Source organism: Populus alba, chromosome 1, assembly GCF_005239225.2.
Source record: "Populus alba chromosome 1, ASM523922v2, whole genome shotgun sequence".
NCBI lineage: Eukaryota > Viridiplantae > Streptophyta > Magnoliopsida > Malpighiales > Salicaceae > Populus > Populus alba.
This window is the reverse complement of record NC_133284.1, coordinates 10,864,349-10,878,926: the sequence shown is the minus strand read 5'-3', so window position 1 is coordinate 10,878,926 and position 14,578 is coordinate 10,864,349. Positions and strand designations below refer to the sequence as shown.

General features: G+C 32.7%; 1 protein-coding gene across 2 annotated transcripts; it reads left to right on the top strand.

The window, feature by feature from the left end:
* Positions 1-543: 543 nt before the first annotated feature.
* On the top strand, positions 544-4,093 carry LOC118036103 (FAM10 family protein At4g22670). 2 transcript variants are annotated; one of them, XM_073407593.1, is made up of 11 exons: positions 544-754; positions 842-1,040; positions 1,143-1,230; positions 1,366-1,446; positions 1,570-1,634; positions 1,756-1,896; positions 2,577-2,693; positions 2,766-2,844; positions 2,893-3,029; positions 3,418-3,475; positions 3,733-4,093. In XM_073407593.1, exons 1-11 carry the CDS (start codon positions 645-647, stop codon positions 3,828-3,830), a joined length of 1,173 nt encoding a protein of 390 aa, XP_073263694.1. In that variant the 5' UTR covers positions 544-644; the 3' UTR covers positions 3,831-4,093. The 2 variants fall into 2 exon arrangements, with proteins under 2 accessions (XP_073263694.1, XP_034897699.1); XM_035041808.2 differs by having other exon boundaries at positions 2,766-3,029.
* The last annotated feature ends 10,485 nt before the right edge of the window (positions 4,094-14,578 follow it).

The window sequence follows — 14,578 nt, the reverse complement described above, 5'->3', positions numbered from 1 at the left end:
AATAAAAGAGAAAAACAAACTTATATATCCACATTCTATCAAAAAAAAAAAAAAGTCAGTTTCTGTGAACAAGTAAATTTTAAATAGTAGTTTCATGGAGGTGATTTGAAATTTTTATTTTACAAAAAAAATATAAATTTAAGTTCAGAAAAGTTTTTTTAAATCGGTCTAACTTTTTATTTATGGATCAAATTTATGGTGTTTGAATTAAATGAAGGTGGAAGGGTATTATATAAAATAAAAAAAATTGAATTCTATCTATTATAAGTATTTTAATTTAATTTTTTTATTAATTGATAATTAAATTAAATAACATTAACAGGTGGCTCTTTCACAAGGAAAATAAAAATAAGGAAATGGGTGCATTAAGAAATGGGCTTTGCCTATCTCCAAAAACTAACCGGGCCTAGCTTCATCAAATGCTACCATCGATATACAGTAAGCCCGCGCAAACCCTTCAGATGATCCCCATCCAATTATAGTTACAAGCTACTAGAAAAACCCAATAAATAATAATAATAATAATAATGAAAAAACAAACAAGCCGCTTTCCATTTCCATTTCGAAAGAAACGCATAAATTAAAAACCCTATTGTAAAGCCCTCGACACGCGCTCTCTCTCAAAAGCAAAAAATATCTGAAGGATGGACGCAACAAAACTAGAAGAATTGAAGCAATTTATTGAAGAGTGCAAATCCAGTCCATCCATCCTCACCGATCCTTCCCTTTTGTTCTTCCGCGACTACCTCGAAAGGTATAAAAATAATCATACTAATAATTACGGAATTATTTGAATCATTTCACCTCATATCTCTCTCACTTCCGATACCGTTTCTTTTAGTCTCGGCGCTAAGCTCCCCGCCTCTGCTCACAAGAAGAGCTATGTTGTCGAGGAGAGTGATGAAGAAATGGAGGAGAAGGAAGAGTCACAAGTAGAACCTCAAGTCGAAGAGGAGGAGGAGGAAGAGGAGGAGATTATTGAATCCGATCTTGAGCTCGAAGGCGACACTGTTGACCCTGATAATGATCCTCCACAGAAGGTATTGCTTTCCTTTTATTTCTTCAAAACAACTGTAGTACGCTATGTATTGGTTGCTTTTTAGTTTTTCTTTTTCCTTTATGATGGACTTGACTATTTGTAGATGGGAGACCCGTCGGTAGAGGTTACAGAGGAATGTCGTGATGCTTCTCAAGAGGCCAAGGCTAAAGCCATGGAAGCTCTCTCTCAAGGTATGGTATACAAGCGTCCAAGTGCTCAAATGCATTAACACGTGGAAATTTTTATTACTTGCGTGCGTGTGTAGTAGTTTAAATTGGTTTTATGCTGAGATTTGTGTATGTAATTTAGTGCTTCATGCTGTGCAGGTAAACTTGAGGAAGCGATTGAACATTTGACAGAAGCAATTTCTCTCAATCCTTCATCAGCAATCATGTATGCCACAAGAGGTACATTATCATTTTTTTTTTTTGGTAAGGTTTCCTGTTGGTCTTATGGAAGTTGCATGAATGAGATTTGTTTGTACAATTTCCTCTATGTTTTTAATATTGTGAACTTGTGATGCTTTACAGCTACTGTTTACATCAAAATGAAGAAACCCAATGCTGCTATCCGGGATGCTAATGCAGCTCTAGAGGTTGTTGTCTGCCCTATTTACTTACACTTTTTACATCTGTAAATAATCTAATCATGTTTTTGTATGAAGGGATACTTTGAGGTGAAGTTCATCCTACTTATAAATTTAATGGTGATTTCAGATTAACTCGGATTCAGCTAAGGGATACAAGTCTCGTGGCATGGCACAGGCAATGCTCGGTCAGTGGGAAGATGCTGCCAAGGATCTTCACCTGGCATCGAAGTTAGATTATGATGAGGAGATAAGTGCTGTACTTAAGAAGGTCTCTTTCTCTCCCCATGCGTGTTTTGTACCTTTTGTTGTATTTCCTGTAATGTCAAATTTTACAATGATGGAAGCAATGGAAACTGTTTATGAAATGATAGATATTCCAATGCAGTATAATATCACCTTTAACATTTTGTTCTCCATGCATATGAAATGCTTGATATTCAGCTACAGTTGACAAATGCTAGTCACATGTTACGTTTCTTGCTGAATGTACTTGGGAAGAGATGGGGGGGCATACAGCAGGAGATTCTCCTGCCTTCCCTATTTTGAATAGATAAATGTGATGTAAAATAAGATTACCCTTTATTTAATTTTAAGAACAAAAATTTTAAGTTTTGGTTGGGAGTGGGATTGTTTCAATGTCCAGATCATTTAATACTTGTAGATTAATGTACGCATGACAGTCAGTCTATCTTTAGGACTCACATGTGCAACTGACACTTTCCATTTTCAGAAATTTTAATTTCAATGGCATGAGTTTTACCAAACCAAGTAAATTAGGAACTGAACAGCTTGATTTTTTGTCTAGCTGGGCCCTGCCTTCATAAAATAAGTCAATACATGTGTGGTTGCTTGCTTTTTAAGTTCATGACTGAATTGCTAAAGAAAAATCTTATTGGTGTATTGCATAATATTTTTTTGCCATCTCACTGCAACTGCTATATTACACAGGTTGAACCAAATGCACACAGGATTGAGGAACACCGCAGGAAGTATGAAAGGCTACACAAAGAGAGGGGGGATAGAAAAGCTGAGCGTGAGAGGCAACGCCGTCGTGCTAAAGCTCAGGTAACTATGATCATGACCATCCTGACATTTTAGCTTGCTGTCATCATTAGACTTATTTCCTCCTGTTTAAAGGCTGAGTATGAGAAGGCCAAGAAGCAAGAGCAGTCATCTTCCAGTAGAAAACCTGGAGGCATGCCAGGTGGATTTCCAGGTGGGATGCCGGGAGGGATGCCTGGAGGATTCCCAGGTGGCATGCCAGGAGGGATGCCTGGAGGTTTCCCAGGTGGCATGCCTGGAGGATTCTCAGGTGCCATGCCAGGAGGGATGCCTGGAGGTTTCCCTGGTGCCATGCCAGGAGGGATGCCTGGAAATGTTGATTTTAGCAAAATATTGAATGTAAGTGTCATGGAACTCGTTACTGATCGGCCATTTTATATCATATACAGAAGTAATTTAAGATGCTTCCAAGTATATGTTAATTGTTTGATGTTTAGAAATTCTTGTCAATATTTTTGTGCTGCCGAATACAAATAACATTGGCTTTATTTTCTTTCTAAAAACTCTTGTTGTTTTTTTGCCAAATACAAATAAAATTGGCCATGCATTTTACTTTAAATGATAAGATCACATTCCCTGCACCCACTCCCACACTGGCACTGGTACTCACATGCACTTCTACACTTTTTTTTGTAGGGCATAATGCTCATAATTAAATCCCTTAGCCAGTGAATACTCTATGGTTTTGTGCTTGTTGTTTGATGTGTATTTTATTGTGTTTGGCCAGGACCCTGAATTGATGGCCGCATTTAGTGATCCAGAAATCATGGCTGCACTTCAAGATGGTAGAATTTTTTTCCGCCTTATTATGTTTTATTTGTTTTCTGTTGTTGTTTTTTATTATAACCTTGACGGATTAGCCGCTTCTGGTTTGTCTCTTGTGAGGGTAGTCATGTAATCATGTTCCTGCCAGTAACTGAATGCAAGGATGTTAAGAAACAAAGAGTAGTAACTTACAAAACGTTGTTTACATGTTTTAATGTAGAATTCTAATTTACCTGTTTGCTAATGTTTCTCATGCTCGTGGGTGATCATTTTGCAGTAATGAAGAACCCAGCTAATCTTGCTAAGCATCAAGCAAACCCCAAGGTGGCTCCTATACTTGCCAAGATGATGGGCAAATTTGCAGGACCTCAATGAGTGGTTGTCGAAGTTGACATTGTGCTTGGGTTAATCCTTGTGTTTTGAGGTGTCACAGCTCGATAAGTCTCGTGTAGCTCACTTGTTTTTCAATTACTGTGTTGGCACGGACCAAGCTACTTGGCTACTCCTCATTGCTGTGCTGGGAATTGTTTTTTTTTATTTTTATTTTTTGGACTGGAACGATTCATTTCATAGAATGGAGAGAAGCTTAGATTTCATTCAAAGGTTTTCGGGAGCAGAGATATGTTTTATGAAAACAAGATTTGGCTGCTTTCTCTGTTTGTTCCCACTGTTGATATGCTGTTGCAGACCGCGGGGGTTACAGCTAAGCAATAAAGGAAAGGCTGCCCCAGTCTTCTAATCCTTGGATGTCACCTCACTTGGAGACGCAAAACGGAGACGTGCTGCAAAACCAGAAGCATCAATCTATACATCCATACTGGAAAGTCTGGAATGGAGGGCCTGTAAAAAGAAAACAACTCAAATAGTTGTCTGACCTCCAAAATTAGGTGACGGGTGGGCACAAAGATGAAATATACGGGTTTGGAGCTCTGTTGCCATCGAAGAAAAAGGTTGTATTAGGCCGCCTGTTTCCTTTAGTTTCCAGCCAAAAAAGTCTTCTGATCTACGCCCGACTAGACATCAACTACTTTGTTACATTCCCGTATCACCAAGGGAGTCCAGCCCCTTTATTTGGAGTTTTCTTTCTGAACCCTGAGTGCTTCTAGTTCTCTGGATGAGGTTCAAACTTTTACCTAAAAAACTAAACAGTGTTGGTGTTTTATTGGAGTTAAATCCATAGTAAAATGTATCTTTGGTTCAAAATATAGAAACAATAGTCTTTTGCCTGCATGGTCAACAAAACATAGAATTGTTTATCAAAAATTTCTCAACTTTAACTTTGCATAAATCTTTTAGCAGTGAAAATATGAATTTGCCCAGCATTGTTGGATATGAGTGTTTTGAGGTTTTTAGATTTTACAATATAATATAAATACATCTTTAACCTTTGAAAAGATAATCTAAGCTTGGCATATGGAGGTATTTTTATACGGTTTTTTTTTTTGTAATTTTTGGGGTTATGGGAGATCTTTTGGTATTTTCACATTTTCTCTAAATTTTTTCTTACTTGAAGCTGATGGAGCATGCTCGGCATGTTCTAGCACATGTGTGGCGTCCATGCCATTCAAGTGGTGCATGTGACGTCACTTAATGGATGTAACTGGCTGTTTGTTGTTTTCTTAAATATGTAAATATATTGTCGTATCCTTTTTTATTTGGAGTCGCGTGTGATAGTTTATGGCGGTTGAATTGTTGCCGGTGATCGTTTGATCCCCCATTTCTTTTCTCTCTTCGAACATGTAATGTACACCATTGTTCTCTTTATTTTTTACATTTCAATTTCAGTTTTTGTTCTATTAATTTCTTATTTCATTTCTTTTTTATTTATAAAATTTTTTATTCTTTTCAATTTAATCCTTCAATTGCAATTTCTCATATGTTTGGTTTTTCATTTTAGTCCTTATCTTTTAAAATTTTTAATTTTGTTCTCGACACTTTTGTTGAAGTTTATTTTCTTTCAATTTCATTATTCAATTAAAATATCTGTTGTTTTTTTTTTTTTTTCTAGTTTAACCCTTATTCTTTTGATTATTTTTTCTTTTATTATAGCTATTTTTCAATTCAATTAAACCTCCAATTTAATTTTTTTATCCCTCTACTTAATTATTTTTTTCCTGGTTTCATCTTTCAACATTTAATTTGTTAGGAATTTGGCTTTTTACAATTTTATTGTTATGCATTAGTTTAATTTTTTAATATTGGTTTTGTGATTATCTTTAAGTTTTTTCTATGAGTTTATCTTGGTCTTATAACCTAGTTCATGATTTTTGCATGTTGTTTTTGAATATATTGTTTTTACTTATTTTGTTTCTATTTTATATTTTAAGATATTATTATAATTCATCTATAATTTTTTTTGAACAAATAAAGTTTATTTTTTAAAATAAAAAATATTTATTTTTAAATTATTTGCTAATGTGTTTGACCTTGTGCAATATGTTTTATGGCAAAATTTTATTAAATCAAGTTTTATTTGTATTTATTTTTTAAGTCATGAATTTTTTAAGATGTAAATTTATCTTTTATTTATTAAAATGAATAAGTTTAATAAACACAATCGAATTGCATAACTCATTTTATGTTATGAAATATCCTGATTTTACTTGTAAAAGTTTTTTTAATTTATATTTTAAATTTTATATATAAAAAAACATATTAAAGCAACCTACATATCTTATATTTTTTTTTTAAAAAAATTATAAGTGCGGGATAAATGACTAGTATTTTCCGAACGAGGGGATTGTAAGCAATGTCCACAACATTATATAATCTTCTCTGTTTTCCCCCCGAAAAAATACCCTCTAATTAAATCTAAAAGGAACTTAAAGGCAGCAAGCTCTCTCCTTGATTTTAATTATTGTTTATTGAAAAGAAACTCCCTAGTTTGGATGATCTCTTCTGGGATTAAGGATTCTTGCATTGAAATCGATTATCCGCTGGAAATTGGATCGCCTTTTGAAATGAAATTCTTGCGTCTCTTCTTGAACCATTGTGCAAGTCACATCGATTCTTATCCAATTCTTCCTTCTAATTTCATCTCCTTCTCTCATTGCTCCAATTAAAACTTCAACATAAATATATGGTTTTCAGATACATCAATTTATTGGTTGAGTGGATTTAATTACAATCATGGCGCTGTTTAGATTTTTAATTAATTTACTTTGCAGCCATAAATTACATTATGATAATATCTATCAACATAACTTGTTTTGTAAATTTAAAATTGCAAAACACTTTAAGGTTTTTGAAAGTTTATATGGTTATTAATATTAGGAGCCTTAAAATTAGTAAAAGTGCTTGCAAGTTAGTCTGAATATTTATATTAATAATAAAAAAAAAAAAAAAAACTATAAAAGACTTGAAATTTAAGAATCTCATTAGATTGTAATTAGAAATGATGATTCTTTTCATAAAAATAAAAATAAAAATAAAAATAAAAATGATACACATGTTTTGGGCAAAGAGCCAAACTTAAAAAAGAGGAAAAAAGATGGCTGAAACGTAAGATTGCTTGTAAATAACGTATTTATTTATTTATTTATTTATTATTAGTACTACTTCATTTCCATGTCATTTCAATGATTGTGTTTAATGCATATGTTGGAAAAAGAAATTGTTTTAGTAAATAAGTTTAAAATTACAGTATTGCACATGTTGTTGCTTCAAAAAAATGCTTCTCTAAAAGGCCGACAAGGAAAAAGACACGTCACCCATTGGGTTTTGCCGACCAATCACATGTCCTTTTTGCGTCAAAGGACTAGAGGTCAATCTCAGATCTTGGAATTCTTTCATCTCAAACGTCTGCTCAATCTTATTCTCTGGATTGAAGTTGAAAGAGAAACGTATTTCTCAATAAAGAGCAGTTTTTATCAATTTTAAAAAATATTTTTGAATAAATTATTTTTTTATGTTTTTAATATATTGTGATATTAAAAATAATTTTAAAAATATAATAAAAATATTATTTTAATACATTCAAAAATAAAAATTATTTCAAAAAAATCCATTGACACGTTCTCCAGCACCTCCAAAATCTCCTTGAGTACCTCTACTTTAACCCTTTTCTATGTGAGCTCCTATACATTCGAGACATGGATCATCGATCGAGTACATTCGTATCGAGAATATCCTTGCCAAGACTACTATGTTAATTAGCCATCAAAACTGTATTTCTGAGGATGTGTTTGAATAGAAAATTAAAGTAGAGTAGATCAAATAGAAATCTTCATAAAGTACGTATACTAAAATTATGGAGATCAAATAGACTTTCTTTAACATAAAGACTCAGCTACCAGGCTAGCCCGCGGCCATGCAATCATCCATGCGAATTAAGGATGGCCTAGTCTTTATGTTAAAGAAAGTCTTGACACCAATCTCATTGCGAAGAATTGACCAGAGATTATGTTAGGGAAAGTCTTGACTCAAAGTTTAAGTGAGAGCAAAGACCAAATCTACCAACCCTAACAAGCTTGTTTTAATTGGGCCTTTACCGAAGTTTACTTTCGACAAGTACATCGAACTCCCTTATCTTTTCTCCACCTAACATGATCGGCTTTTTGAAAAGACTTTTTATGTGCCTTCGAAGAAAAAATGTAGCCATTTTTCAGCTAAATCTAACCCATCGAGAGATGCTGTAGCGTTGCAATGTACAGGTCATAATATCACTGCTTACTGAGTTGAGTGTTCGGACCTCTCGAATGCCTGTAGTTTCAGTCGGATGAGCGAGGTCCCCTCTCTAATGCGTGCTCGAGATCTGTTTGTTGCAACATTGGAAACAAAAACTTTCTAACATCCATGGCATGCCAGCCAACATACAGGCTTTTTTGGCTAGATTTCCTTTTTCTTTTTTTGATTTTGTATTATAAAACTTGATGTGTTTTCTATTTTAATGACGGGGATATTGCTCCATAATTATGCAATAAGGCATTCTAATGAATCCCTCAATTGTCTTCACGACATAGCAATGTTTTTAGTCAAATTATTTGGAAAGTAATTGTTTACTAAATGTTCCCATTAATTGGTAGTTCATAAGTCACTGTGATGTTTGCTTGATGGTGTTTTGAAGTATGATTAATGTGCTCTCCCCTTTTGGACCCTTGTCGGAAACACAAGTGGGATAAGTGGATGCCGACACGTAATTAGCAATAATTTAAAGTAATTAAGGCAGTACTTAAACATGTGATTTACTACATATAATATTATTTACTTCAGCTCACTCTATATAATTCTGGTTAAGAGATTCCTAACTGATCACACTCTGATTTCCTGATATTTTTTCTTAGAAAAGGGGAATCGTTTGTAGTCATAGTATTACCAGACGACATGCGCTCCACTGCAAGTCAGATTGAATATTACATGTTTGAATAAACTGAATGAGGGATATCATTCAGTTTTTACTAGATATATATAGGTCAATTACGCTACGCTTCGGGTTGGGTAAATTTCCCCCTAATATAAAAAAAATGTTATAAATTACAAGACCAGATATGTGTTAAATGTAGAGGATAAAATTAAAAAAAAAATTAAAAAGAAAAAAAGAAGAAAGAAGCTAGCAAATCCTGAAGAAGTTTCTAAACCTAAACTAATATTCTAAATTCACAACCTATAAAATAGTAGACCTATATTTCATCAAGAAACTTAATTTTTTAAAAAATAAAATTTTAGAGTATAAAATAAGATAAAAAAGGAATCAATCCAAAAAAAAAATATAAGGCAAAAAAATTAGCAATCAAAATAACAATGATTAAATTAGTAGGAAAAAAACTAAAAAAAATAAAATTGTAAAAAAAAAATTAAAAATTATCTCAAATAAAACAATTAATAATAAAAAAATTATGAATTAAATGCGAAGAAATAACAAAGTAAATGATTGTTTTTATTTTTTTGCAGGGTCAATATAAAAATCAAGAGGGAAAAAGGAAAAAAAAAAAAAAAAGAAGAATCACACGTGCCAAATCAAATTTCTGTTTGGGACACACGCTGTCCAAAGAGCCCATAAACATTTTGCAACAAACACTGGTCATCTTTTTTTTTTTTTTAAATAATATCTATACAAAATCAATTGATGAATAACCCCTTTTAACATCCACACTATTACAAAAAATCTAATATTAAAAGATACAATGACCTTTGGATCGAAGCTATAAAATTTTTGACTTTAAGGGAAATTGTGTCATGTAACTGCTTTTTTTTTTTTATATATAAAAAAAAAAGATAAAAGCCCCTAGATCTAGGTCTAGAAAACTTTGCTTTTAAAAGTGGTTAAGTAATTTTACTACGCTGAGTAAAAACACAAAGACTATTCTTAAATGATGTTTTGACCATTTATAAAAAACTATTCTACCCCCAATATACGGCTTGGTGATTTTGAAATGAAGGGAAAAATTACTGCTTTGTTATTATAATTCACAATAAATTTAGTCAATTCAAAGTTTGAGTACTTTTTTTTTTTAATGGTTAATGTAATTTTTTTTTAATCTCAAGACCATCGACTAAAACAAAGGAGAAATAATATAAACAAACTCTGAAGAATATAGTTTAACTGGTCAGATTTTTAATTTATTTTCTAGAAATTATTAATTTGAGTCCTACAAACCTCAGAATTATTGAAGGCTTATATGATTATTAATTTTAAGACTTGTAAAATTAGTTGAGATACACGCACTTAATCAAGATATCACGTTAATAATAATAATAAAAAAATAATGTAAACACAAAAGAAAACCTTGGCCATGATATGCAAAATCATTATATAATTAATAAACACACAGAAGAGGAAAACCAGCATGAAGGAATTGAAAAATGTTTGGAGCAATATCTGGTCGTTGAGGTCATCATGAACTCACAACTGCTACAAGTATCCAGTTGTGTGGCTACGCTTAAACCAGACAGACCAAACCGCGCGCACAAGCAATACCACCCTCAGCTACCTTACCACATGGCATAAAAGTTGGTTCATACTTGTCTCTACCTGTATATAAATATTAATAAATTTATTATCTCTATATATATATTCTCTAGCTAGTATACCTACAAACTGGCAAGTTTGGTGACATGCAGCTAATACCTGGCTATTCTTGCTACGGGAGAACTTCGACGTGGTTGATTTTGCATTAGGAGATTATAATTCGATAGTTGGGAGATCCTGAGCACATAGCAAGTGTGTCTTGTTTCACACTTGCATGAACCAATGATGATGATCATCAGCACCCAGTGGTCGATTTTCTATCACCTCTCGAAAGCATGTGTTAATTACACGTACAAAGACAAGTAGGACAAAACATTTAAATTCAAGGTGTACGTGTTGCCTTTCAAGTCACTTGAAGCTTTCCTTTTAAATATTAACACTTGGCAATTCTAAAACCGAGGACCGGACTCAGATTGAATCTGTTACTGTGGGCGCGAGTTAATTACTCGACAGCTTGAGATTAATGTATAAAATAGAGCCTATGGGAGGCAGTGGATAACCCAAAAAAAGAGGGCGTTGGTTGTTCATGACAACTAAGGAAGGGGTGTTGGGGGTAAAGGGTCCACATTTGAACTAAACTCACCTAAGCCAAGAGATAGAAGTCAGAAAACCAGCAAATTGGATCATGAACTGCCCCAGAATCTTACCTATATGTATGTATGTTTAACAAGACAATAATCTAGACATCGCAAGGTCAAGATGTTGATTTAAAGTTTGACACGGAGGTTCCTCTATGAAGACAAGTGTGCCAGGCCAAGCCGAACTGGTCCCATAATCAAACAAAGGCTTACACAACTTGATTGTATATAGTTATCGTATGATTTCCATCCAACTAATAATTAAGAGAAAAATATTAATCATTGGCTAGGATTTGAAGTGGTTTGGCCATTCAATTAACCTTGAACTAGATTCATGTATCGATCGAACAATCTAGAATTACATCCAAAGCATACAAATACGTGGCAATGGGAAATTAAGTAATGGTACGTACAAGTATTAACATATACATGGATGATGTCCGTGTGAAGTGAAACTACACAAAGAAAATAATTTTCTATGTTGTTTTTATCAAAATGTGCACGCATGTGTATGAGAGTGATTGTAATATATGCTTAGCAGCTAATAAAGGTAAAAGTGATGAGAGTAATATAGCTAGAGTCCTGGTAAAGATCAATATTTGATTGCAGCGTTAATAAATAAATCCTAGTTAAGTAAGCTAAGTAAGTAATTATCGTATTGGAATGTAGTTAATTACCTAAGCTAAACTAATGGAAAGGTTTGACGTGAATTCTCTTAAACAGATTATCTTTCTTTTCTCTATGAAAAAAAGAAAAGAAAAAAAAGGTACGTAGAGGATACAAATGCATGTCTCGATAGAAATTGAAAAGAAGCATGGATGCAACACAAGGTTTCTCTCATGGAATGTCATTAAGCTATTGATTGTAGAGCTTAGAAGATAAGTAGATTTGACAAGTTGTTTAATTACCATTGTGCTTTGATAAGGAAGCAACTCGATCGTGTGGAAATTAGAATGAAAAGAAATATGTTTCTTGACAAGTTTCACTTAAATATACGTTGTCTTTAGACAAAAGTAACACTATTTTTCAAACGTCAAATGATGTCTTTTCTCTCCCGAACACAACATCCTTTTTCCTGTTTAGCATAGTCGGAGGTGTAAAATTGAGATTAATGTAGAAACAATAAGAATTCAATTTTCAAATTTTGACTAAAGTTGTGTACTTGCATTTGAACTCATCGTGGAGATAGGCTTCTATCATGTGCAAGACACCTAAGTACTAGAAACCCTCATCGGCTCAATCTCCATATATTATTATAGGATACGTTACCAAATAACTTCGCATCTAGCATGGATGGTAAATGTAAATATTTTTGTAAAGTCATTTTGGTGTAACTCAAGTGCCCTATCTTTTATACGAGCATGCAATTTAATTCTCCATTCCTTGAAAAAAATATTCTTATAAACCTTACTAAGTGTGTGTGTGTGTGTTAATGAATCTCCTAATTATGATACAAGGAAAATTTTAAAGAGCACTGCTCAAATTACAAATGAAAAAAGATTTGCTTGAAGCCCTTCAAATCCCACCAAAGTCACAAATTAGTTGGTCGGATTTCAATTTCAATGACGTGATTTTCCCCAATCATATCGCATTTCGCTGCAATATCTTAAAAGTGCCCCCCTCGCTATTATTTATGCTTTCCAATTACAAGGCACAGAATTGATCGTAATTCTTCTTTCAACTCTATAATCCTGCATATTAGGAAATGGAAAGCAGCTGTAAAAAGATGGATTGGTACTGCTGTGACTTGTAGTCGAAAGGTTAATCAATACAAAAGGAATTGATCGTTAATGGCTTTCAACACCGTCACAATTGCTCTTGTAAACTCAACAAATTGAAGATGGTATTAATTAGGGCTCTTTCTACGAAGACGTCTATATATATATATATATATATATATATATATATAGAGAGAGAGAGAGAGAGAGAGAGAGAGAGAGAGAGAGAGAGAGGAAGGGGGGGGGTATCTTGAACTAGATCCCTATACAAAATAACTTACATCCTGTTGTCCATGACGATCAATATTCGTGAGCATAGAGAGTTGATACATAAAAAGCATACCTCTTGGCTCCATCCACTTTACCAACTTAGCCATCCAATTAATTGATTTGGTCGAATGTTTGTCAGAAATTTTTATTTTGGAAAAATGATTTGCTAACACTACTCTGTTACAAGTATTTAGTAACAGCGTAGTGTCACGTGTTTATGACTAAGAAGTTGTTTGATTTTTTTTTTCAACACATGTTTATGTATGTTTTAAAAGTATATTTAAAATGAAAAATATTAAATTATTGTTTTTTTAGTGTTTTTGATGATTTTAATGTGATGATGTTAAAAATAAAATAATAAAAAAATTATTTTGATATATTTTTAAATAAAAAATATTTTTTAAAAATATCTTGTATCACAATATTAAACGTATACTGTAAGGCAGATTTTTAAAAAATTTCAGGGTAATTGTTTGGTTTAGTCCCTCTTGTCAAAAGAAAGAATAAAAGTAATTATTTTATTTAAAAAGTTTTAATTAGGATATTTTTATGAATTTTTTCTTTTCCTTTATCAAAATTAAAATACATCTCTTTCCTTTGTTTCTCATAAAAAAAAACAGACTTTTAGAAATTAAGAAATATTTTTAAACTCAAAAGATCATATAAATATTGCTCCATTGAACACTTTAATAAAAATAAATAAATCCATTAAAAATAACTTTTTTATTTGCGGTCACTCTCTTCTTTTTACAGTCCTCAATCATCTCGTTTTCTCTTCTTTTCACAGTCCTCAATTATCTCTTTTTCTTAACAGTTGGGTATCCAACTGTAACATAAATAAAATTTTGGTAATTATTGAAAATATTAGGGATTGAAATAGGCATTTTCTTGAAAAGTTGCTAATTCTTTAGGTATTCAGAATAACCATCATGTCAACTCATCGATTACCTAAATTTTATAATTTTTTCTTATGCAATATCTCGACATGACATGGATTTACAAGAGGTTTTTTTTTTTTTTTTAATAAAAGCTAATAAAATCACAATATACTGCATTTGAGATAAACTATACAGCAAAATATCAATTCTATACCATCTAAAAATTATAGTATACTGAAATTTAAGACATTTGTGCTATATATCACCTATGTCTTTCACTCTAGCTACTATTTCTAGATAGCGCGCTGTTCCTTATTTTCATCCAAAGGAATCAATACATGATGCAGTACATAGGTTTTGGTCAAATATTTATCAAATCAAAACCCATCTAAGAGATTTGTGTGCAAATCCAACGGTTAATGTCATTAATGCAAATTAAGACACATTACCTCGTAATTAGCAAATGGGATAACAGACTACAAATATTACAAAGGACACTTGAACGTGGAGATGACGAAATAGCTGATGGAATGGTGGAGTAAGAGTGCATTCAGGGAGTGGGGTTGTGTATGAAAATGGGAAGAGTTTCTTTTTCTTTTTTCTTTTTTCATTTATTATGTTTTGGGCTGTTTTGATGGGGCTCTGTCCTTGGGTCATTTATCATTCTCTTTCACTCATGTTTTGTGCACTCGCATAAACCAGAACAAGCCAT

Excerpts from the sequence above, each read along its gene's own strand:
- LOC118036103 (XM_035041808.2), top strand. The coding sequence starts at position 645 with ATGGACGCAACAAAACTAGAAGAATTGAAGCAATTTATTGAAGAGTGC. Across the intron at positions 1,447-1,569 it reads AATCATGTATGCCACAAGAG|CTACTGTTTACATCAAAATG; the intron begins GTACATTATCAT and ends GATGCTTTACAG. Across the intron at positions 2,694-2,765 it reads GCCGTCGTGCTAAAGCTCAG|GCTGAGTATGAGAAGGCCAA; the intron begins GTAACTATGATC and ends TCCTGTTTAAAG.